The sequence below is a fragment of the Pipistrellus kuhlii genome, unplaced genomic scaffold (assembly GCF_014108245.1).
Source record: "Pipistrellus kuhlii isolate mPipKuh1 unplaced genomic scaffold, mPipKuh1.p scaffold_m20_p_2, whole genome shotgun sequence".
NCBI classification, from domain to species: Eukaryota; Metazoa; Chordata; class Mammalia; order Chiroptera; family Vespertilionidae; genus Pipistrellus; species Pipistrellus kuhlii.
This window is the reverse complement of record NW_023425515.1, coordinates 183,075,033-183,098,228: the sequence shown is the minus strand read 5'-3', so window position 1 is coordinate 183,098,228 and position 23,196 is coordinate 183,075,033. Positions and strand designations below refer to the sequence as shown.

The following is a 23,196-nucleotide window of genomic DNA, read 5'->3' as shown; positions in this document are numbered from 1 at the left end:
TGGTACCCTAATGCCTACTCTGGGGTAGATCATAAAGCTTGTGGGGGTGAGAAATGGGAAGAGCCTGGAAAGGGGATAAGATCACGGAGCGTCTGAACACCGAGTAAGGAGTGTGGGTTTTATTCTGTCAACTACGGGGAGACGTTGGCTTGAGAATAGGCAATGGGTACACTCAGAGCCTGGCCTGGCAGGGCTTGCTCTGGCCTCTGGGTGCAGAGTGAGAGGGAGATTGGAGGGTGGAACAGCACTGGGGAGAGCCGTGGGAGACTCAAGGTGAACAGGTAAATAGCGCCCTGAACCAGGGTCCCAGTGGTCCAACTGAAGGGGAGGAAGGGCTGGCTCTAGAGCTGTCAGGCTGTGTCATAGGATGCTACTTGGCTGGCTTGCTAAGTAGATGTCTTTTCCAGAGGAGATCTTTCAGCCTCCAACCATCCTCTCCCGTGTGATTCACTGAGCAAATCCAATAGTCTCCGATGGGGTTTTACTGAGTAAAGGTAACATCAGAAGAAGCCAGCCCACCCCAGTCTCCGACCTCAGGGGGAGTTGGACGTGCACTCCGAGTAGCCAGAGAAGGCGGAGTCCGGTCTCCTCGATCTGTGCTTCCTCGCGGCAAACATCTGCTGACGGCTCGACCTCTTGTGGTGATTCATTTTATTCCAAACGATGAACATCTGATTTTCTAAGACCTTCAGCTTCATTTCACTGAACATAAGCCGTTCAAGGATCTTGTCCTGGAGGGCAAAGCAGGCGTGCAGTCTCTCGACTTCTCTCGTATTCATGGCGTTGCCGTTGCCGTTGCAGTTGCCATTAAATTCGGCTTCAGGGGTCTTTCGTTTCTCTGTGTTTTCCTAAGCTCCCACCAGCAGGAAAAGAGGAGAGATTGGTTAATAAAAATAGTCCCCCTTGCTGTGCCGGGTGACTTACAACTGTCACCTGAATGGATTCTCACAGCCCGCCTATCGGGGCTCAGCATCATCCAGCTTGTGGGAGAGACCCCACACTCCTAGGACCCACAGTTTCCTTTGGTTCATAGAAGAACATAAAAGCTTAACCCAAATGTATCTGTCTGTCTCCAGGGCTGTGCGTTCCCCAGCCCTGCTGCCCAGTCTCTGTGTCTCGAGACATGCTCTTCTCTCTATCGTCCTCACCTGCCCCTCACCCAGAGTAATAATGCTTTAGCTTTTCTTTTTGGATTCAACTACAAACTCCTGGTCTTTCCACCCCTTTAAAAATTAAAGACACACGAAAAAATAAATATTACAACCCATACCGATGTCTCCATACTAGCGGGAGAAATAAAACATCACAGATGCCATTGTGGCTCCCTCTCCTAGAGTGTCTCCCTCCGTCCCTGAACCTCATCTCAACTGCAATCCTGAATCCGGCCTTTACTTTTTCCATGCATTTCTTCATTCCGGTGGCTCTCAGCCAGAGGCTACTGTGTCCTCCCAAGGGACCATGGGCAATGTCTGGAGACATTTTTTGGTTGTCACAAAAGGGGTGATAGGCGCTATTGGCATCTTATGGGTAGAGGCCGGGGATGCTGCTAAACATCTAATGCACAGAGCAGTCCCTCACAATGAAGAATTGTCCCGCCCTAAATGTCAATCATGTGAAAGTTGAAGAATCCTGCCTTAATGTACTTTCACTAAACATGTGCTTTTGGGGGGAGGGATAAGAGATCAACTAAGAGACTTGTATGCATGCATATAAGCATAATGAATCGACACAGACAGTAGGGGGGGGTGAGGGCATGTGCTGGGGGGTGGGAGCAGCTGGGGAGAGGTCAGTGGGGGGAAAGGGAGACTTATGTAATACTTTGAACAATAAAGAATTACATTTTTAAAAAGTGCATTCATAAACAAGATTGGTTATTGTTTGGCATGTTTTTAAACTTTATATAAGATATGTCATAACTCATGTATATCTCTCCTATCTTCATTATTATATTTTAGAGATGTATCTATGTTATACATGTGTCTCTAGTTCACCCATTTTCATGTTTTCCTTTAAAGCAAGTGTTGCCAAAACCGGTTTGGCTCAGTGGATAGAGTGTCGCCAGGTTCGATTCCAGTCAAGGGCATGTACCTTGGTTGCGGGTATGCAGTAGGCTGCTGATCGATGTTTCTCTCTCATCGATGTTTCTAACTCTCTATCCCTCTCTCTTCTTCTCTGTAAAAAAATCAATAAAATATATTTTTAAAGAAAAAAAAATAAAGAAATAAAGCGAGTGTTGCTGTTACCAAAGCATATTGATGTCAAACAGGAAGTGGCAGTCTAGTGTGGTCCCAATTCATAGCTGAGGCACCTGAAGATTTGTGAAGGATGTGCTGCAGAGCAGAGACTTAGAGGTTTGGGTGCCTCAGTCTTGCCCCATTATCCCGACATCTTCCCTGTCCCCCAAACCCCAATCTACCTGTAAATATCCCATCACCCTCAACTGAAGGTAAGGCTCCTCTTGCTCACCTGTTGGGGCTCTGTGGGGGTGAACTTGAATTCATACTTGACCAGCCAGTTGCTAAGCAATAGCAGAAGGAATAGGAACCCAAACAAGGCTGGCTTATAGCTGATCATCCAAGCCACCAATGCTCCTACGGTGCCTGAGGAATCAAGTATCTCGTGGAGAGTCCTAAAAAAAGACATTAGATCTCCCAGCATTCTAGCTTTGGTGGCACCCAGGCCCCAAGACCCACCATCAGTACCCCCTCTAGGACAGTTGCCTCCATACCAGGAGTCATGGCTGTCCCTCCCCCTCTGAGTCATGACCAGCCCCCAGCCCCCAGTTGTTGCATAACAATAATATTAAGTACTTCTATGTCTTAAGCAGCCACTATGTGCCAGCCTTTGACAGGCAATTTGCAAGCAACATCTCATAATGTCCTCATAACAGCCAGGTGATGTAGGCCTTAGTGATACTTTATTCAATCAACAGTACTTAAGGGCCTAGCCACTGAGAATAAAATACCCAGAAACACAGCTCTTACCCTCATGGTGAGATAGACTGCAAATAAAAATTATCCAGAATTTGGAAATAAGGCTAAAAATTTACTGCAAGTTTGTTCACAGTAATACTAGAATATTATCTCACTAGCCCATCAGTTGGTCACCTGATGCTTTTGGGGAGGATAACTTTGACTTACTATTTAATATTGATTAGGGTCCCCACTCTGTAAAGTCAGATGTCAACTTTTATTGATTGATTTTTAAAATACATTTTATTAATTTTAGAGAGAGAGGAAAGAGGGGGGGGAGAGAGAATGTGAGAAACACCCAGATGGGCAGCCTCGTACATGCCCCGCCCTTCCACAAGGGATCAAGCCCAAAACCTGGGCATGTGCCCTGACCCAGAATGGAACCAGAAACCCTTGGGTGCGTGAGACAATGCTCAACCAACCAAGCCACACCATCCAGGGCCAGGTGTGAACTTTTAAAAAATGGGTAAGTTGCTCTAGCAATTCCACTTGGGAATATATATCCCAAAGAACTGAAAGCAGGGTCTTGAAGAGACATTTGCACACCCATGTCCATAGCAGCATTATTCACTATAGCCAAAAAGTGGCAGCAGCAGATAGTCCACCAACAGATAAATGGATAAGCAAAATATTGTATATACAGACATTAGACTATTATTCAGTCTTAAAGATGAAGAAAATTTTGGAACTTGCTACAACATGGATGAACTTTGAGGGGATTGTGCTAAATGAAGTAAGCCAGTCACAAAAAGACAAAAGCTGTTTGATTCCAGTTACATGAGCTATTTAGAGTGGTCCAATTTATAGATACAGAAAGTAGAATGGTGGTTGGCAGGGGCTGGGGGTGGGGTGCGGGGAGTGTTGGGGAGTTATTGTTTAATGGGTACAGAGTTTTTCAAGATGAAAAGAGTTCTGGAGATTGTACAATCATGTGAATGTTCTTAACACTAGTGAACTGTGTGTTTAAAAATGCTTAAGATGATAAGTTTTATGTTATATATATTTTACCACAATTTAAGAAAATGAAACTAATTAGTTACAGGCCTACTGTGCCTTATTGTGTTTTGCTTTATTGTGCTTCACAGGTGTTTTGCTTTTTACAAATTGAAGATAGGACCCTCCACCAGCAAAATGATTGTGACTGCCTCTATTGTAATACTTGCTTTATTATGGTGGTTTGGAACCCAAACCACAAGATCTCCAAGGTATGCCTGTATTTCTGGTAAAAAAAAAAAAAAAAGAAAAGAAAAAGAGTTAAGCAGAAAATGTGGTGTGTTTTTGTTTTGTTTTGTTTTGTTTTTGGGGGGTGGGGGGGTAAATGCAAATGAGTTCTGTCTGAGAGAAAAGATAAGCCCCAAAGTTTAGAGTTTAATTTTATGGCATTGTAAGACATCAACTGCTTTTTCTTATTTAAAAACTAGAGGCCTTGTGCACGAATTCATGTAGGGGGTTGGGGAAGAGGCTGCAGGAGGTTGGCTGTGGGAGTGCACTGACCACCAGGGGGTAGCTCCTGCGTTGAGCATCTGCTCCCTGGTGGTCAGTGCATATCATAGCAACTGGTCAATCTGTCATTCTAGTCAATCTGTCTGCAACCCTTTCCTAGCATTCTGTTTTCCACTCACCAATGACTATATATATATATATATATATATATCAATTTTTCATATTCTCCTTTGAACCAGCTATATCGTCCTGCTGTTTTCTCAATAAACAAACAAACAAATATTTGACATGTGTTCACTATTTGTAGAAACAATAAACAAACAAGTAAACAAATATTTGACATGTGTTCACTATTTGTAGAAACAGGTGTATGGGGGGAGTGAGTGGACAAAGGGAATGGAAGTGTGAGGGAGCAAGGGCATGAACAAAGCTTTGGATGCTAGAACAATCCTGTTGGACTCAAAACTAGATTTATTAATTACTGTCCATTTTATTACCACGAAACTTGTTTGCTCTCCAAGGTTTCCCCAGTACAACCAAGGACAATTATAATCTTTTTTTTTTAAATATATTTTATTGATTTTATACAGAGAGGAAAGGAGAGAGATAGAGAGTTAGAAACATCGATGAGAGTCATCGATCAGCTGCCTCTTGCACACCCCCTACTGGGGATATGCCTGCAACCAAGGTACCTGCCCTTGACCGGAATTGAACCCGGGACCCTTCAGTCCCCAAGCCAACGCTCTATCCATTGAGCCAAACCGGTCCAGGCAAGGACAATTATAAATAAGTGAGATTCCCATCCCTAGACCATACGCTCTTGGAAAGCAAGAATTACATAATTAAGCCCTTGTCACCTATATTGGTTGAATCGACAAATAGGTGAATGAATGAGTGAATGAATGAAAATGAATGAATTTATAAGTGCATCCAAATCCCTGGGTGAAATGGTCGCCCTCAGAGGTGTAGTCTGGCTCAGAAGCCCTACGACCTGGACGGTGTCTCAGGGGCCAACTCCAAAGACCACGGGGACGCTCTAGGAAAGCACCGCGCTCTTTGCCACGGTGCCGCTCTAGCCGCGAGGACGCGACTCTATGGCAGCGGGGGGCGGGGCCGTGGGCGTCTCCGGCTTTTTGTCCGGACGCGACGGGAACGCGCTCCGCGCCTGCGTACACGGCGGCGGCGGCGGCGGTAGGCGGCGCGCGCACCGGGAGCATCGGAGCGAGACGACGCGGCCCGGACCCACGTACCCTCGGACCCGCGGGCTGAGCGGCCCTCAGCCGTCAGCACCCAGGCGGCCGGAGATGCTGTCCGGGAAGAAGGCGGCGGCTGCGGCGGCCGCGGCGGCCGCGGCGGGCTCGGAGGCGGGCGCGGGGGTAGCGGCAGGCTCGGAGAATGGCTCCGAGGTGGCCGCGCCGTCCGCGGGCCCGTCGGGCCCCGTGGAGCCCGGGCCGGGGGTGGCGGGAGAGCGCACCCCTCGCAAGAAGGAGCCTCCGCGGGCCTCGCCCCCCGGGGGCCTCGCCGAACCGCCGGGGTCCGCCGGGCCTCCAGCCGGGCCTACCGTCGTGCCTGCGTCTGCCACCCCCATGGAGACGGGAATCGCCGAGACCCCTGAGGGACGACGGACCAGCCGGCGCAAGCGGGCGAAGGTGAGGCCCGACCCCCTCCCTCAGGCCACCCGTCCCAGCGCCTCGCTTTCCCGAGGGTGTCCTGCCCCCGTCAGCCCTCTTGCCCCACGCCCACCCGGCTCTCCCCGGTCCGTCCAGCTCCACCGCACCTCCCCGGGGAGCTGGAGATGTTCATAAAAATATATGTATATAGAATTTTTATTTTTATTATTTTTTTAAAATAATAAATGCAGTCTTTGTGCGGGGACCCGGCCCTCCTGGGAACGGGGGTTGCTGGGAGGGCTAATTCACTCGTTCATTCGTGCACTTCTTCATTTTCCTGAGTGGCAAAAATGGCTCCCCGACGTGGAGTTGTGGTTGGCCTTGTTGGGGACACACATCGCCCGTGGGTCCCCAGGTGTGCCTGGGGGCCGCCCCGCGGTGTTTACGGAGTCTCAGCGGGAGCCCTGGGCTGTAGGGTGGTGATGCTAATGAAGTGCCAGAGAGACCGAAAAGAAAGGAGCATCTTTTTCTCCACCCCTTGATGTGTGCTAGTTTTCCTCGTGTTCTTTTTATTCCCTCAGTGATCTTTTGGCGTAGAATTTTTTAAATTTATTTGTAAAGATGAAGCTGATTAAGAGGGCTAATGTCAATTAGTCTAGGTTCAAAAGTATGGGAAGGAAAGGATTTGCCGTAGACTAGTATATAGTACACAGACAATAGCAGCCTCGCGTCTCCGGGTGCCAGAAGCCATGTTCAGAGCGTCATCAAATGTTTTGTTTTTGCTGAAACACCAAGGGGCAGGTTTGGCCGGCTTCATCTTAGGGATGAGTAAACGTGAGGCACACAGTTGAAGCAACCTGCCCAAAGTCACTCGGCTAAGGAAGTGGTGGAACTGGAATGTAAGCCCTATACTTTGGTGTGTGCTGATAAGGTATCATCAGCCTCTGAAACAAAAGACCACATGGGATAGCTACAGTGGATAGGGCACTGGGGCAGTACTAGAGCACAGGCGGTGTTTATTTATTTGGTTTTAATTTTTATTGAATTTATTGGGGTGACATTGGTTAATAACATATAGGTTTCAGGTGGATAGTTCTGTAATACATCATTTGTATATTGTATTGTGTGTTCACCATTCCAAGTGCACAGACTTTAGACTGGGGCCTTTGTTGGAGATTTCATGGTTCAGTTGAAAAAAAAAAAAAAAATATATATATATATATATATATATATATATATATACACTTATAATTTTTAAGTAAATATTTAAAATCATACAATTCATATGATTTGTGCATACAAGTTTTCCTTCTGTATATAATTATACCAAGTCAGTGTGTATGAGGAACTTTTGTGTGTGTGTGTCTCACATAACATTATTGTCTTTCAGTTCTGGGGGCTGGAAGTATGAAATCAAGATATCTGGAGGGTTGGTTTTTTGTTTTTTGTTTCTTTCTTTCTTTGGGCTGGGAGACTCTCCTTCTACCTTCTGATAGCTAAATATGAGGAGCCTCCTAGGAGGAGCTATCACATTCTGTTGCCCACTTCAGAGATCTCTCTCCAGAAATACCTTGTGCGAAGTAAAAGGAGGGAAGTATTTTCGGGGGCTTTTACCAAAGCATGGGTTAGAGAAACAGAGGGCCCTGCTGGTGTGCCTCAGTGGTTGAGTGTCCACCTATGAAACAGGAGGTCGTTGTTTCATTCCCAGTCAAGGGGAATGTAGAAGGCAACTGGTCCATGATTCTTTCTCATTGTTTATGTTTCTATCTCTCCTCTTTTTCTCTCTGAAATCAATAAAAAATATATTTTAATGAAAAATAAGAAAGAGCACAGGTTGTCGACTCTTAACTCAGAAATGAAATAGAGGATGGAAGCCTAATAGGGTTTTAATTTTACTATTTCAATGGAAAGTGTGGCTAGAAACCCAGGTGATAAGATGGGGTTTTTGGTTTTTTGTTGTTTTTTTAATGTGTTTTGTTTTTGTTTTGTTTTGTTTTTTAGAAAATTCACATACCATAAAATTTACCATTTTTAAAAAACCTCATTGGTTTTTTTTAGCATAATTGAAGTTGTGCAACCAGCACGAGAGTTAATTTTAGGACATTTTCATCACCTCCAAAAGATACCTGTACCATTAGCAGTAAATCCCCATTTCCCCCTTCCCCAGTTCCTGATAACCACTAATCTACTTTCTGTCTCTGTGGACTTGTCTATTCTGGATATGTCATATAAACAAAAGCATATAATATGTGTCCTTTTATGTCTGGTTTTAGCATGTTTTCAAGGCTTATCCATGTTGTAGTATTTCCATTCAGTACTTTATAACTCTGTGGCCAAATAATATAATATCCCACATTTTATCTATTCGTCATTTGATGGATACTTGGGTTGTTTCCACTTTTTTTACTATTAAGGATAATTCTGTTATATACACACCTAGTGTCCAAGTCTATCTACCTACTCCAGGACTTCTGTGAGGATCAAATGAGATGAGACATGGGAAAATGCTTCACAAACATTTGGTTAAACTGTAAAATGTTTGTACCTGGCTATAAAGCAAGTTTGGTTCCTAGGCTGAAGAAACCCCAAGGAGGCTAGTCGATAGGGATAGGAAGCCAGGTATTACTACTTGACTAATCCAATATCATGATTTACTCCCGTGTTTTCTTCTAAGAGTTTTATAGTTTTAACTCTTGCATTTAGGTCTATGATCATTTTGGAAATAATTTTTTTAAATATGGTCTGAGGTATGGGTTCGATTTCATTCTTTTGCATGTGGATATCCAGCACAATTTGTTGAAGACTAGTCTCTCCCACTTTGAATAGTTGGCATTGATTGACCATAAATGTAAGGGTTTGCTTCTGAACTCTCAGTTCTCTCCTACTGATCTATAAAGTATTGTTTTATTTGTTTGTTTGTTTTGTTCTAATAATTATTATTGAAAGTATTACACATGTACCCTTTTTCCCCCCCATTAATCCCTCCGGCCACACCCCCACCCTGCCCCAGGCCTTCAGTACTCTATTGTCTGTGTCCATGGGTTAGACATATATGCATATAATGGTTGATTATCTCCCACCCACACCCTATCCTCCACCTTCCCTCTGAGATTCTGCACTCTGTTCCCTGCTTCCATGTCTCTGGATCCACTCTGTTCATCTGTTTATTAGGTCTAGTAATAATTAATGTCGTTTTCTAATACTTTTTTAAATTGAATTTATTTAAACAATACAACAAAATTTAATCAACAATATAGTTGCCGTTGTTTTCTACTACTTGTGCCCAACACTCAGGAAGCATTTTAATCCCTCTGTTGTAAAATTCTTGTGATTTTGATGCAAAAAATTCGGTCAATGCATTTTTGAGGCATTCTTCATTATTAAATTTTTTTCCAAGAAGAAAGTTTTGCAAAGAACGAAACAAATGGTAATCGGAAGGGGCAATATCAGGAGAATATGCAGGTTGAGGGAGAACTTCCCATTCCATCTGGCGCAGTTTTTCAGCAGTGATTCTTGCAGTATGCGGTCGTGCGTTATTGTGGTGAAGAATTATGCCCTTCCGATTAATCAGCGCGGGTTCTTTTTCTCTTAAAGCTTGGGCTAACCTTTCCAATTGGGCACTATACACTGCACTTGTAATGGTTTGGTTAGATGGTAAAAGTTCATAATGAAGAATTCCTTTAAAATTCCACCAAACACACATCACTTTTTTCGCATGCAAGTCAGGTTTTGGCGTGGGCTGCGGAGCCTCATTTTTGTCCAACCATTGAGGCCGCCTTTTCAAATTAACATACAGCACCCATTCTTCATCTCCGGTAACAATTTGCTCTAAAAACGGCAAACAGTTTTGACAAGAGAGGAGCGAACTGCAAATTGTGACTCTTTGATTATGGTTGTTGTCGGTCAACTCATGAGGAACCCATTTTCCAAACTTTTGGACTTTGCCAAGTGCATGCAGTTGATTGGAAATTGATTTTTGTGAACAATTTAAAGTTGTCGCAAGCTCTTGTTGGGTAATTTGAGGATTTTGCACCAAAAGAGCTTGAAGAGCTTCTTGATCAAAATTGGACACACGGCCTCAACCACTCTTGTCATCTAACGAAAAATTTCCCTCGCGAAATTTCTCAAACCAATGCTGGCATTTTCGGGCGCTAACTGCATCGTGACCAAGAGCACTACAGATGTTTTTTGCAGCCTCACTTGCTTTTCTTCCTAATTGGAACTCGTAAAGCATGCAGTGCCGAATATGCTCTTCATCCGCCATCTTCTTAGCCCTAGTTTTGCAACAAAAACCAAACCAAACACAAACTTTTTCAAGCAAAACTTGTTAATTGCACTTCACACGTTCTGTAGATACCACGTGTTTGAAGGTTATGTCAATACAAGTCAACGCCAAGCAAGATTTTAAACGAATGTTTAAAAACGACATTAATTATTACTAGACCCGATAGGTATTGTGTTTCCCCGAAAATAAGACATCCTCCAAAAATAAGACCTAGCGCATGGAAAGATAAGACATTCCCTGAAAATAAGACATAGCGCAACTTTGAGAGAAAAAATTAATATAAGACACTCTTATTTTCGGAGAAACGGTACTTGTTAAGTGTTATTGTTTGAATGGATAGGATTGACGGGTAAGTGATTAAAGTGCTGAATCTTTGGGGTAGGAAGGGCTAAAAGGATAAAAGAAACTACACAGTGTTAGTATATATTACATTTTCTGACAATTTTCCCTCCTTGTTTGTTTTTTTTGTTTTTTTTTTCCTATTGTCCTGAGGTATCTATTTGTACCGTTTATCTTAGTTAATAGGATAAAGTTTACGTGGCTGGAGGTTTTATTGTAAGGTCTTTCTATGAGATGGCTACCTAAGATCTTTTATTTGCATCTAGAATTTCTGTTTATTTAGTCTCTGGAGACTCATTCATAATAATTTTCTCTACTGTGCCGTATACTCAGTGGTCAGTATTTGATGGATACTTGTGTTAAATAAGATTCTTAAAGCATGGGTCAGAACTACCCACTTTATCCTTAATTTTTGTTTCCATTTTCTGATTTAGTCCCTGTTTTCAGTAAAACTCTTAACCTCCTCTAGCTACTCACGTGATGCACACACACATGCACGCACTTTTTTTTATTTTGAGAGTTCTGGAGAGCCTCAAGTCATTGATCTGAATGTCAGTGCTGTGATGTAAAAGATATATATTGGGCTAAATGTGAATTGACACAAGATTGTTTCATGAGAGATTTTTGTTTTTAATTAGCTACCCATTATGAGCTAGCTTGTTCCTTCTTATTTATTTCCCTTAAAATTTAAAGTTAAAAAAGCAATTCACATTCACTGGTATTTCCAAATTGAGTCCCTAACTTTAGATGTTCACTGTATTTAGCTTTCCCTGGTATAATCTCCATATAGGTAGAGTACAGAGAGATGGATGAAAGCCTGGCCAACCTCTCAGAAGATGAGTATTATTCAGAAGAAGAGAGAAATGCCAAAGCAGAGAAGGAAAAGAAGCTTCCCCCACCGCCCCCTCCAGCCCCACCTGAGGAAGAAAATGAAAGTGAGCCTGAAGAGCCTTCTGGTGAGTTGTAGTAACCAACCAATTTTGTTTTATCTTAGAAATAAGAATAAATGGATTTGTTCTTACTGTGTGATGTTATTTATGTCTTTAGCTTTGGTTCATATTCTAGACATTGGCCATGTGTGTCTTATGCATGCACGCATGCATGCATACATAGTGGTACTGATATCCTTTTTGTGTGTGCCTGTATATAGGAGAAAAGTAAAGAAGGGGGTGGAAGAGTAGTGGCAGTCAGTATAAAGCATTTGGAAAGCCGGAGAAAATAAACAGTTAGAGGAAACACACAGAAAGCCACATCCAAAGAGCCAAACCTCTCAGGGATAACTCTGACTCAGATTTTAGAGATAGAAGGTTCAGAAATTATTCTGGTTATTATGGTTGGATAACTTTCATGGTGTGGGTTAGTTTGAGAAGGGTTTTTTCCTGGTGAAAAATTAAAAAATATATCCAGATGTAAAAAACTACTAAGTATAGTATTTGTTAATTATTGAGTCCTCCAGTGGAAGGAATGGTATAAGAAAAGGCTGTGAAGAGATTTTAAGCCTACACAATCTTATGACATGAAAAGATTATTAGAGTCAGAGCTTAAAAGAATTCTCACTGATATCTCCTTAGTCTTGAGTCCAACTGAGGACACTCAGACCAATCAGTGATACCTATCTATGTTGGAGAGACCAAACAGAAGTGAAAACTTAAATTTTTCATATCTTCTGTCCTTAATGGCATTTCACCTCTTCTTGACTTTAAATTTTTACTATGTTCTCTTCAAAATACTTTTGATACCTTCAATAGCTCCAGGCCCATTCACCTCACCAATTTTTTAAAAAACAAAACAAGTCTGGTGGTGGTGGTTTAGTGATTGGCACTGCTCAGGTTGTCCTATGATCCCTAGTAGGGGGTGTGCAGGAGGCAGCCGATTGATTCTCTCTCACTTTGGTGTTTCTCTCTCTCCCTTTCTCCTCCCCTCTCTCTAAAACCAATAAAAAACATTAAAACAACACGCTTGTTTCAGATCCCATATGCTGTATTTTTGCATGATTTTCATAGGTACCTAGATTAAAGCATATTTCATTTGAGAAGTTTTATTATTTTTTTAGCCTTTAAAATTCTGGTTTTAATATTTCCCTCTGTGATGTATATAAATCACCACACTTGTAATTTAATAAAATGTAATAAAAGAATATACAGGGTGTGTCTTTCTCTCCCCCCACCCCAAAATGTATATACACTTTAAAAGCTAATAGCTCAATTTTGAAAACGAAATGTATTTTAATAAACACTGCCTTTATAATTATTCAGAGTGTGTTTATACATTTTTGGGAGGACACCCTATAGTCTACAAGCATTTAGAAAAAGATAATTAGATTCCATGTTCATCTCAGAAATCAGGTTTTCTTAGAATTGTTTTCCTAAACTTCGTTAGAATGACTTCTTGGACAGTTTTTATTGGATTATATATATTATCTTTGGGACTACGTAATGTTCCTGAGGCAAATGTAGTCACCTATGTACCTCAACACCTCTCTTTTTGTTCCCCACCTCTTTTTAAAAAACTTACATATAGCTTTCTTCCCTTCTGTCCTTAATCTTCTCTTGACTGTTTACTTCTTTCTTCTGTATTCTTTGCTTTCTTGCCTTTTTTTCCTGCCTTTGCTGGAGACTTGCTAATGAGATAACATGGGAACAATCCTTTTGATATGTCATAGCTCAAGAGGTGGTTCAAGGGCTGTTAAGTATTATCAGCAGACACCTAATATGCTGCTTCACCCTCTTTTTTGTGGTTGTCAGTGTCTTCAGTAAATAACTGATTTACATTGATACCAAGTTGATACTTCTTTGTCTTCTGAAAAACTTAAGCCAAGTCTCATTTTGGTGTTTTCTTTTTCATAAAAGCAGCTATTTGTTTATTTGTTGTTGGTTGGTTATCTTTTTTCATAAATATTAGGCACCCCACAAAAAGTAGATATATTAACATAGGGATTTAGAATTTGGAACTGTCTTTCATGCTATTATGTTCTAGTTCACTTTAATTCAGTGGTTTAGTCTAATTATCTTAATATTTAGGGGGAAAGTTAAAGTTTGTTTGTTAAATTTAGGAGATGTGTTGATAACAGCCAGAACTTGCCAATATATTGTATGTGGTTATGAAAATTTATAAAGTTTTTTTTCTTTAAAATAACTTTAAAAAAATTCCAGGTGAGTGAGGCAAGTACTTTAGCCAGAAAAGTAGTGATGCAGTTTACTAGCTTATATAATTTAGAAATAGATTGGGCCCTGGTGGTGAATCACTTACACCAGGTGAGTTCAAATATTTAGAAACTGTCCCAAGTTTCCAAATCTTTTGTCTTGTCAGAACCAGTTCTTCCACTTAAGTTTATAATCAGAAATTGAATGGGAGCATTGCTATATGGGTATCTTAAAATCTTGAGAGGAGAAGTGAATCTGATTCTTCATCAGAACTTTTCTTCATCTCATTTTCAGTAATAACTAGAAATTAAGTTATTCTCTTAAGCTATGTAAGTAAGGTTTTAATACATTTCATTTTTAATTTGTTTAGAAAATTTAGCTTTGCTTTTTTTCACAGTGTTAATCTTTAGAAGAATAAAATATTTTGTTGATTATGAATGTTCAAGGTATCCTGAAGTCAGTATGTCATTAAACTATTGATTAACTCTTCAAATTGATTTTGTTAGATATGGTTATTACAGGTGGTTAGCTGATCAGGGACAGCTCTGTATTATAATCTGTTTTATATATATGATTGTTGGAAGAATCACTTTATCTCCTATTTATATTCTTACAAGAACCCTTGTAAACTAAGGAAAGTACCTGTTTTTCTTTCAGTTTTGCATGATAATTTTGGAAAGAGATATAGGCTAGTAAACAGATTATAAAAATAATTTGTGAGAAATTGGTACGACTGAAATTTGTGCGGTTTTAATTTTGGGACTCAGTTCATATAATAGTCATACTGTAGGTTGAAAGTGTGTGGGGTTTTTTTTAATCAGATAAAACATAACCTGAATTAGTAAAAATAATAAATTGCAGAAAATATGTAAAATGTATGTGAATGAGTAAGAGAATTTATCTTAAAATTTGATTACAAACACTGATATCATGAAATTATCCACATGACAAAAGATCCAATGACCAAAATTATTTATTGTAAGGTGTCCTCATCTCCCCTGTGAGGCAGTCATACTGATTACGTGCAGTTAATACAAGTGCTGGGTTTGGCAGCATTGGAGAGTTCTATGGTCAGAGTTCAGGTGAAGAGTTATTTTGTCATGCTATTATTATGGCTTATCCCAGGCTTTTCTCTCACTTTGCGTACAAGTGCAGTCAGCAGGAGTAGCTTTCAAGTTCAGTGACAATTAACTCAGATAACCTCCAAAGGAACAATAGAATTCTGTTCACCTCATACCCAGTAAGAGACCCTCTTGTAGATTTACCAGAAGTTGCTGGGAAATTTATTCCTGCTAGAATTGTTGATGTTGCCATTTTGGCCTACCAGGGTCAAGTGCCTAGAATCGTTTGAGTTTTCTTTGTAAGAGGTATGATGCATACATTTACAGACAGACCTAGGGTTCATTTTCTTGTCTTTTTTTGGGAGGAGGGGCATGTAGATCTTTTCAGTGTTCTGATTTGAAACTATGCTTACTGTAGGGCTGAGAAAAAAGTGTCACAGGCTGATAAGGTAATCTAGATCAGGTTAACTAAGTTTTTAAATTTGAGATAATTATAAATAAATAAATATATAAATATATACATATACATATATACATATATATATAAACACATAGCCCTACTCTCAGGTAAGTATGAGATACAAATGTACACATAAGTGTGAAATAGAAGGCAAATACTCTTAAGCATTACATTTCACTATAAAAATTTGGGAAGGAAAGTATGGGAATTGATAGTATTGAGAGGAACATTAAAAAAAGAGAGAGAGAGAGAGACATTTTCTGCACAAAATAAGACTCCTCCAAATATGGCAGGTCCACATTTACTTTATTTCACACACATCTATACTAATAAAAGGATAGTATACTAATTAGACCATACATCTTCCAGACAAAGCCACTGTGATGGGGGCTGAGGCAGAGGCGGTTGGGGGTAATCAGGCCAGCAGGGGAGGGCAGTTGGGGGTGATCCGGCTGGCAGGGGAGGGCAGTTGGGCGAGATCTGGCCAACTGGGGAGGGCAGTTGGAGGTGATCCAATTGGTAGGAGAAGGCAGAAAGGTGAGCAATTAGAAGCCAGTGGTCCTGGATTATGAGAGGGTGCAGGCTGGGCTGAGGTTCTCTTCTGCCCCCCCCACCCCAATATATGAATTTTATGCACCGGGCCTCTAGTTAATTATAAAACTACAGTGCTTTGTTCTAGGCATAGTGTTGAACTCTGAGGGTTCTTCCTGCAAAGAATTCACAGTCTAGTCTAGGTTTACAGTAAGTTGACTACAGTGAAGAAACAATACAGTAAAAGTGTATTCAAAGTATGGTGAGAATTCAGGAGTTTTTAATGTTTTTCTCAAGATTGGATTTTGGAAGTTTTACATTAAACATGAAGAGAGAAAGTTGGGCTTTTATGAGGCAGTTTGAGATCCTTTTAACTGATTTTGACTAATAAGAATTATTGAATCAGATACTACTAGTTTCTGTTTGGTCTTAAAGACTGAGCTGCTTTTTCTAATGATTTGATAATTTTGTTTTACATTTTATTAAGGTAAAATAGCAGTTTGTTGAGCTGAGAAACTTTGTTTTTATAAATTCCTTGAATTCATCTTGCTACCATTTTTTATTTGGTCCGATCATAGTATAATATAGGAACAGGATACTTTTTCTATGAGGATTTTCTCACCTGCAAAATGAGGACAAAATGAGAAAATATGAACTCCACCTTTGTGTACAAACATCTTTGTAAACACAGAGTTGAACCAGGAATAGGGTGGATTGATGTTTTATTAGGCGGTATGTTTTAGTTCAATATTTTAAATGACAGTGTAACCCTAGCCTCTTTGATTGTTATGCCTTACCTATTTTCACTGTCACATTTTTACTCTAGTGGATTTCACTTCACATCTAAATAATCTCCTATATTTATTTATCTTTTCCCTCTAATTCATTTGATATAAAGTGACCAGATTAGTTTAACTAAAATATCTTAAAATATCTTGTTTGCTGCTTTCCTGATCAAGATCATATAGTTCTGCCTCTTTACTATTTAAGATCAAATTTAGTTTTGTGCACTAAAGGTGGCTTATTATACCCATCCTGCCTGATCTCCCACTGCTCTCTGAGACCATCTCCTTCATTAAAGGGGAACTGGTTCTCTGCACCATATCTTGTGCTTTTCTCCTTGATTTTGTAAAAGTTGTGGACCATGATGGTGATTTCACTGCCTCTCCAACTATCCAGATCTTTTTGGATTTCTTCAGAAAAGTTTCCCTGCTTCTCCAAGTTTGAGTTAGCTTCTTGTTTCCTAAATAAATAAATAAATAAATAAATAAATATTATAGTTTCATTCTGGATATTTTTCATCTTTACCCAATAAGAGTAAATTCTTTTAAAATCTGGATTCAACCTGTTATACTTTTGTACTTGTGCTTGGCAGTTTTGGGATGGATATTCAGTAAATACTGAGTTAGATTATTAAATAAGAAACCAACTGATTATTAATATAGTGGAAACTTTATTTTCTTTCTTTTTTTTTCTTTTTTTTTTTAGTGTTATTCATAGCATTCCCTTTATTATCATTTCGAGTTTTATTTATTTTTTTTTCAAGCCAGAAAAATTTTTTATTGTTTGAAGTATTACAAATAGTAGTACATATGTCTCCTTTTTTCCTCACTTTGACCTTCCCCCAGCCTCCCCTACCCCCCAGCATATGCCTTCACCCGCTCCCCCAAACCCCAGTGTCTTGTATCCATTGCTTATGTTTATATGCATGCACACAAGATCTTCAGTTGATCTCTTACAGCCCTCTCCACCCAACCTCTCCTGCCTTCCCGCTATAGTTTGACAGTCTGTTCAATGGTTCTTTACCTCTATATCTATTTTCCCCCCATTTCTTTTCTTTGAAAAATCTTGCAACTGCAGACTAGAAATAAACATATAATAACAAAAAATGTTTGAGTTCCAATTTCAGTGTCCCAACAGTTCTGAGACCCAGTTTCAATGTTAAATAGTTCCTTATGTGTACATGTCAGCAATGATATCTGGATGATGGACAGACAGATGGTGGCAATGCAGGTCTGACCCTCTCTGGTTTGGTCCTGGGCAACCTGCAGTGATGCACAGCTACTGACTGCTAGCGTGGCAAGGCGTCTTCCATCTCTGGACTGTTTCTCCTCTTGTCTTCAGGGTTGGAGCAGACCTGACCACTGTTGCAGGAATCCCCATGGTCTTGGAGTAGTTTTCTGAAAATATACAAACATATTCTTGACCAAAAGTTAATAAAGGAATCTTTTCTATAAAATTGACTTGGGATCTTCTTTATTTTTGCCCAAATGATTTTCCTTCGGCTTATTTTGACACCCATGTGTGATTTTCATGGGTGACTTGCTGTTAGCATTAGGGAACTTTATTTTCTATGATGGATTTAACAATGGAGTTTGTTTTCCTGTCCAGTTAGTCAAGTTTGATTGAAATCAATAGTTGGGCAATCACTTTTATTCTGTAAATTTTGTAAAATTTTGATGATAAATTTATTTTCTGTTTAAAAATTGTTGCTTCCTAGGTCTAGAAGTTTTTCAAATGTTTACAAAAGTTATCGATTTAGATGTGATTCTAAGAAATTAATCAAAATGTGAATCTGTTGGCCAGCATGTTCCTGAGAACAGCAAACTAATGATTTTTACATCCATGCTTGCTTGATAAAAATATTTCAAAGTCATTATAGATTTTCTGTTAAGATATTGAAAGAGTAGTCTCTTGAGTATTTGACTATGAGAAAAGATCCAGTAGTGTCTATAACAAATACTTATCTGCTTAATAATGACTTAACAGATCTGCAGAAGGTTTATTAGAGGGCAATTGAAAGGCAGCTGTGTAAGATAGAACAAAAAGACTCTTTTTTTCTTTTTCTTTTTTTCCCCTCCCAGTTTGGAGAAGATAGGCATAAATAACCTGTATTAAGGATCTCTACTCCAAACTTGAGGGTCTGTGTGTGTGGCGAGGGGGTGAAAACAAAAGGAAGTCTGTGAAGTGGTATAAAAATCAAAGTGGTATTAAAAAGTTGCTTTGGTATATTTTTATTTTCTATTTTGAATTTGAACTCATGGAAAATAACTGTATTTGCCTGCTGTTCCACATCATTGTGCTGCTGTCAGACGGAGTGCCCTAGGCGGGAAAGAGCCAAAGAGCAAATGAGTATTGCATTTTTATAGTATGTTTTAAAAGGAGACACTATGTGAATGGAGAGTTAGCTTCAAACTGTTATGTGTGTGCTGTTTTTAAGAAAATTATGAAGAATTGGTCTAGAATACCAGTGATAAAGATGATGAGGCTTTCAGATGTCTTTGGAGAAAGAGGACCCTCAAACACTCATGAGTATATTATGATTAGAGAAAGAAAGCAACCTCATCTTGACCTCTTCCAAGAGAGAAATCTTTTTATCCTGTTGCTTAATTATAAGCACTTTTTATTTTGTTTTCCATCATTTCTTACATGTCTATATCAACTTCTGCTTGACTTTCTCCTATTTCTCTGCATCAGTCATATTTTGGATTTTTATATTCCTTCCACATCTTTTGTCAAAAACAGTATCTTTTTTTTAAAGACTGCCCTATCTAGTTTGTAAAAGAGCAACCTGTTAACCTTTAAAGCACATAAGTCAGGAGTAAGAAATCCATATTTCTATTCAAAGTACCATTGACCAGGAAAAAAAGATCAGTCAAAAGCTACCTGTAGGTTAAAATAAGCTAATTAGCAAATAACATGGTATATAGCGGGAAAAGAGGAAAATGATAGTAGGAAGTACAAAATAATTCAGGCTTAATGGCTGCCTTAAAAGAGGTTTTTGTTTTTACTTTTTTTTTTTTTTTTTTTCCAGAAGTGGTTACATGCCTTCATGACATTGATGTTATTCTTTGCCAAGCTAGGAAATATACTTTGAGAGATGAACTGTATTATTCCTGATGCCTAAATGTTATTCTTGGAAACCATATTTATTTTCTCGTTCTGAGCCCTTCTCTTTCCTTTTTTAAAATACATTTCAATCTTCTGATCTAGCTTGGTTCTATTTGGAACTAAAAAAGATAATGACAATAAATTTTTTTTTAACTTTGAAATATTTTTTTTATGAACAAATCCAGAAGTTAGTAAAAATTAATATTTTTTTACTTAAGCTTTAAAAGTTAAATTTTAAATGTAGGGCCTACATTTTCAAGATAGTTTGCAGACTGGATTATGTATCATAATTGGAGTCATCCCTTCTTAATTATTACGCCTTGTGCCTTCTAGAACCTAAAGGGCTGTTCAGATAATAACATAGTGAGATACTGTGGTTTTAGAATGATATTCTATTCTACCCTCAAAGCAGAGCACATACCTTCTAGCAGTACATTTTAATATTATAAAAAAAAATATTTCTGTCTAAACATGTTCATATACTTAAAGATGATGATGTCATTTTAAGGCTTACAGGTCTTTAAGCATTCTTACAGCAAGGGTGCTATGTTAATTTTACTTTGCTACCTATTTCTTTTAACTCAAATGGTAAAATAATTAATCTACTTTCTACTTGCGATTCTTTTAAAATAAACTGATTAAATAAAGCTTGTCCAGTTTTTAGATAATTGGGGGCTGGTCTTTTCATGTCTTCCAAAGATCACAGTATTTTCCCATAGTGTTCCAGGTGGCTCAGAGTTCAAGAGGATCATAGCATCCGGTTTGGTGATAGATTTTGGAAGAGTCTGGAAGATAATCTATTCTGACTTTCTCAGATTGAACTTTCAAGCTGTGATACTTTTCTTGAAGTTATTTTTACACATTAATCAACCAGGAAAAATTTTCTTAGCAGGCTTATTGTATTCGGTATATGAGAGTGGGCCATCTTATTAGTATGCTGTGTTTTAAAGAAAGCACTGGCATATTCAGGTTTAGGATTGAATTCTGATAAAACTTTTTTGTAATTGATTTTTTTTGTTACATACTCTGCTTTGAAGTCAAGGGGAGAATTTTTTGTTAAAATAAGTCTTTTACTTATCATACATATATATATACTTTTTAGATAGAAAAGTAAAGATAAAGAGATATTGAGCAGATGCTGAATTGCTGCAACTTCAGATCCTAGAGCCCATGTCACCCCCTTCTCAGTCTACCAATAATTAGTAAAAGACATTGGGAATCCCTCCCTCCCACCCCCCATCCAACCTTGACTATTAAATAAGACTGACAGTAAAGATTTAGCAGTTAGAAATATGTACTTTGTTTTGCTGCCTTTCAGTAAGAACCAGTGTGTAAAGTTGAAATTTCCTAACCAGAAATTTGAAGACTATGATGTGATTCCCTGGGCCTTGATTCCAAAGGAGCTCTCTGAGTATGGGTTTACTAGTTGGTGGTGAATTGATAGTCTCCAACTATTAGGCCTTTATGTCCAGATATTATCTCAATTTATGGAGTAAGGTCCCTGAGTTCTCCTCTTTCCTTCCACAGGGCAAGCAGGAGGACTTCAAGACGACAGTTCTGGAGGGTATGGAGACGGCCAAGCATCAGGTGAGGGTGGCTTAGATGCTTGCCACTTAGTAGCAAGAGCCGCCAAGTCAGGGATTGATGCTTGCTAGTGTTTTTGGCTATGGTATCCACATTTTAGCCAGAAGCGCAGGGGAAATTTAACCCACAGGACAGAGTAGTATTAGGAGAGAGTGGAGCTAGAACAAGGCAAGCAAACCCTTTTGAAGTCCTCAGGCCGATCTCAGCCCTCCGCTCTTTGAGTTTTTAAGGAGATGGCGGATACTTTTCTCCCCAGCAGCTTATATAGTATCAGTAAACATGACATAAAACATAGACTTAGGAATCATGGGACCTTTAAAAAGAAATACAGCTGCATACATAGAGAAGAAAGTCTTTTTTTAAAAAAAGGACAGAAAGGCATTCTAGGACTAGTCAGAAATTATGCAGGCAAGTGACTCATTTTAGAAATGGTTGCATAGTGTTGGGTAAATTTTTTTCTCTAACATTGCACAGTTAATTATTTTGCAGTTTAAACCTTTTGTTTCTCACATGAAAATTATTATTTTTTAAAGTCTGCTCGAAATGCTCTTTATTTTCAGAACAAACTATGGTATTTTTACTTCTAGGGGGAAATAAAGGGTTCAATGATTTTTAGGGCCCGTTTGGAACAGTTAAAGTTTGGTCCAGGAATTCAAAGTACTATGTCTGCATTTTATCCTTTGCCACTTAAAGAATGTTTTTGTGTTCTGGTGTCAAGGTGGCTTTTACATATTGATACAACTGGAATAGGTATTACTCTATTTTTGTAGTATGTCATTTTTCAATTGTTACTTCTACTTTAAAATTATTTGTCTATTATAGTTTGCATACAGCAGGTCCAGGGAGTATTTGTATTTTACTCTTGGAGCAAAGGTAGTTCAGCATTAATACAGAAATTAATATTTAGAGGATTCAGACTGTTAGAAACAGATTTCTTGAAATGCTAGCCCAAGGATTGGCAGTTGATAACTGGTATATGGTTATTTTAGAGGAGTTAAAAATCCTTATTCAGCCAAACCTTCAAGAATGTTTTTCATCGAAGGATGCACAATTGGATCTTCCATGGAATTGTTGAGAGTCTGGAATAGCCTTTAGAGCTTTAATCTTGAAAAACTATATTGGCTTTTCTTGTTGTTGTTTTGTTTTTATGTGAATAAAATTTTACTCTTGCTAAAGTAAACAAAACATTGTATTGCTGAAAGTAAAAGCAGACTTCATATAAAACTGTGGTGCTACAGACAATATTAGTAGAATACGAGTTTTAAGCATTTCCAGGAATTCTTCAAGATCTCCCTTCAGGCCTTTGTCATGTTCAGAAGTATACATTTGTGCGGTGATCAGTCAGCATTAGAAATGTGCTTATAAGTGATCAACAATCTTCTCTAAATAAAGCCAATGACCCTCGTGAGTGTCTTGGGACAGAGATCATATCTTGACTTTTTATAAATCCAAATCAAATTGGGTTATATATCCTAAATCTTAAAAATTAGAAGGGAACTTGAGGTCATCTTGTCTAGCTTCCTAGACAAACAGATAGTATTGTATCACCCCTATTTTATGGATTAGGACCGGAAACAAAGTTAGATGACTTGACCAGGGACACACCAGCAGTTGGGGAATGAGAACCCAGAGGTCTTGTTTCTTAAGCATAGGCTACTCATCACACACTCCTAGAATCACTTAAATGTGCACTTACCCAAAAAAAGAAAACATCTGATTCTCCTCTTTTATTCTTTTCTCTCCTTCATTCTTTATTCTTTTTATTTGTAAACTATTATAAGACTGAATATGGTACATCCATAGTTGACTGACTTTAAGTCTTTGATATGTAGATCCTATCAGGCTTTTGTTTTCACTTTTTAGCTAGAAACCTAGTT

General features: G+C 39.1%; 2 protein-coding genes across 10 annotated transcripts in view; one reads left to right on the top strand and one right to left on the bottom strand.

Annotated features, from left to right (window-relative positions):
- Nucleotides 1-533: 533 nt before the first annotated feature.
- On the bottom strand, nt 534-2,622 carry TEX46 (testis expressed 46). Its single transcript, XM_045585215.1, has 2 exons — nt 2,467-2,622; nt 534-731 (listed from the first exon to the last, which is right to left on the bottom strand). Exons 1-2 carry the CDS (start codon nt 2,572-2,574, stop codon nt 534-536), a joined length of 306 nt encoding a protein of 101 aa, XP_045441171.1. The 5' UTR covers nt 2,575-2,622.
- Nucleotides 2,623-5,575: 2,953 nt separating this feature from the next.
- The window catches only part of KDM1A (lysine demethylase 1A), a 54,780-nt gene continuing 37,159 nt past the window's right edge, over nt 5,576-23,196 (top strand). Inside the window, exons 1-3 of one of the 9 annotated variants that reach the window (XM_036446461.2) lie at nt 5,576-6,064; nt 11,440-11,605; nt 21,263-21,322. In XM_036446461.2, coding sequence (XP_036302354.1) covers nt 5,720-6,064; nt 11,440-11,605; nt 21,263-21,322 — 571 coding nt within the window. In that variant the 5' untranslated portion in view covers nt 5,576-5,719. The remainder of the gene's footprint in view (nt 6,065-11,439; nt 11,606-21,262; nt 21,323-23,196) is intronic. The other 8 variants (XM_036446467.2, XR_004989374.2, XM_036446465.2 and 5 more) reach the window with 8 other exon arrangements.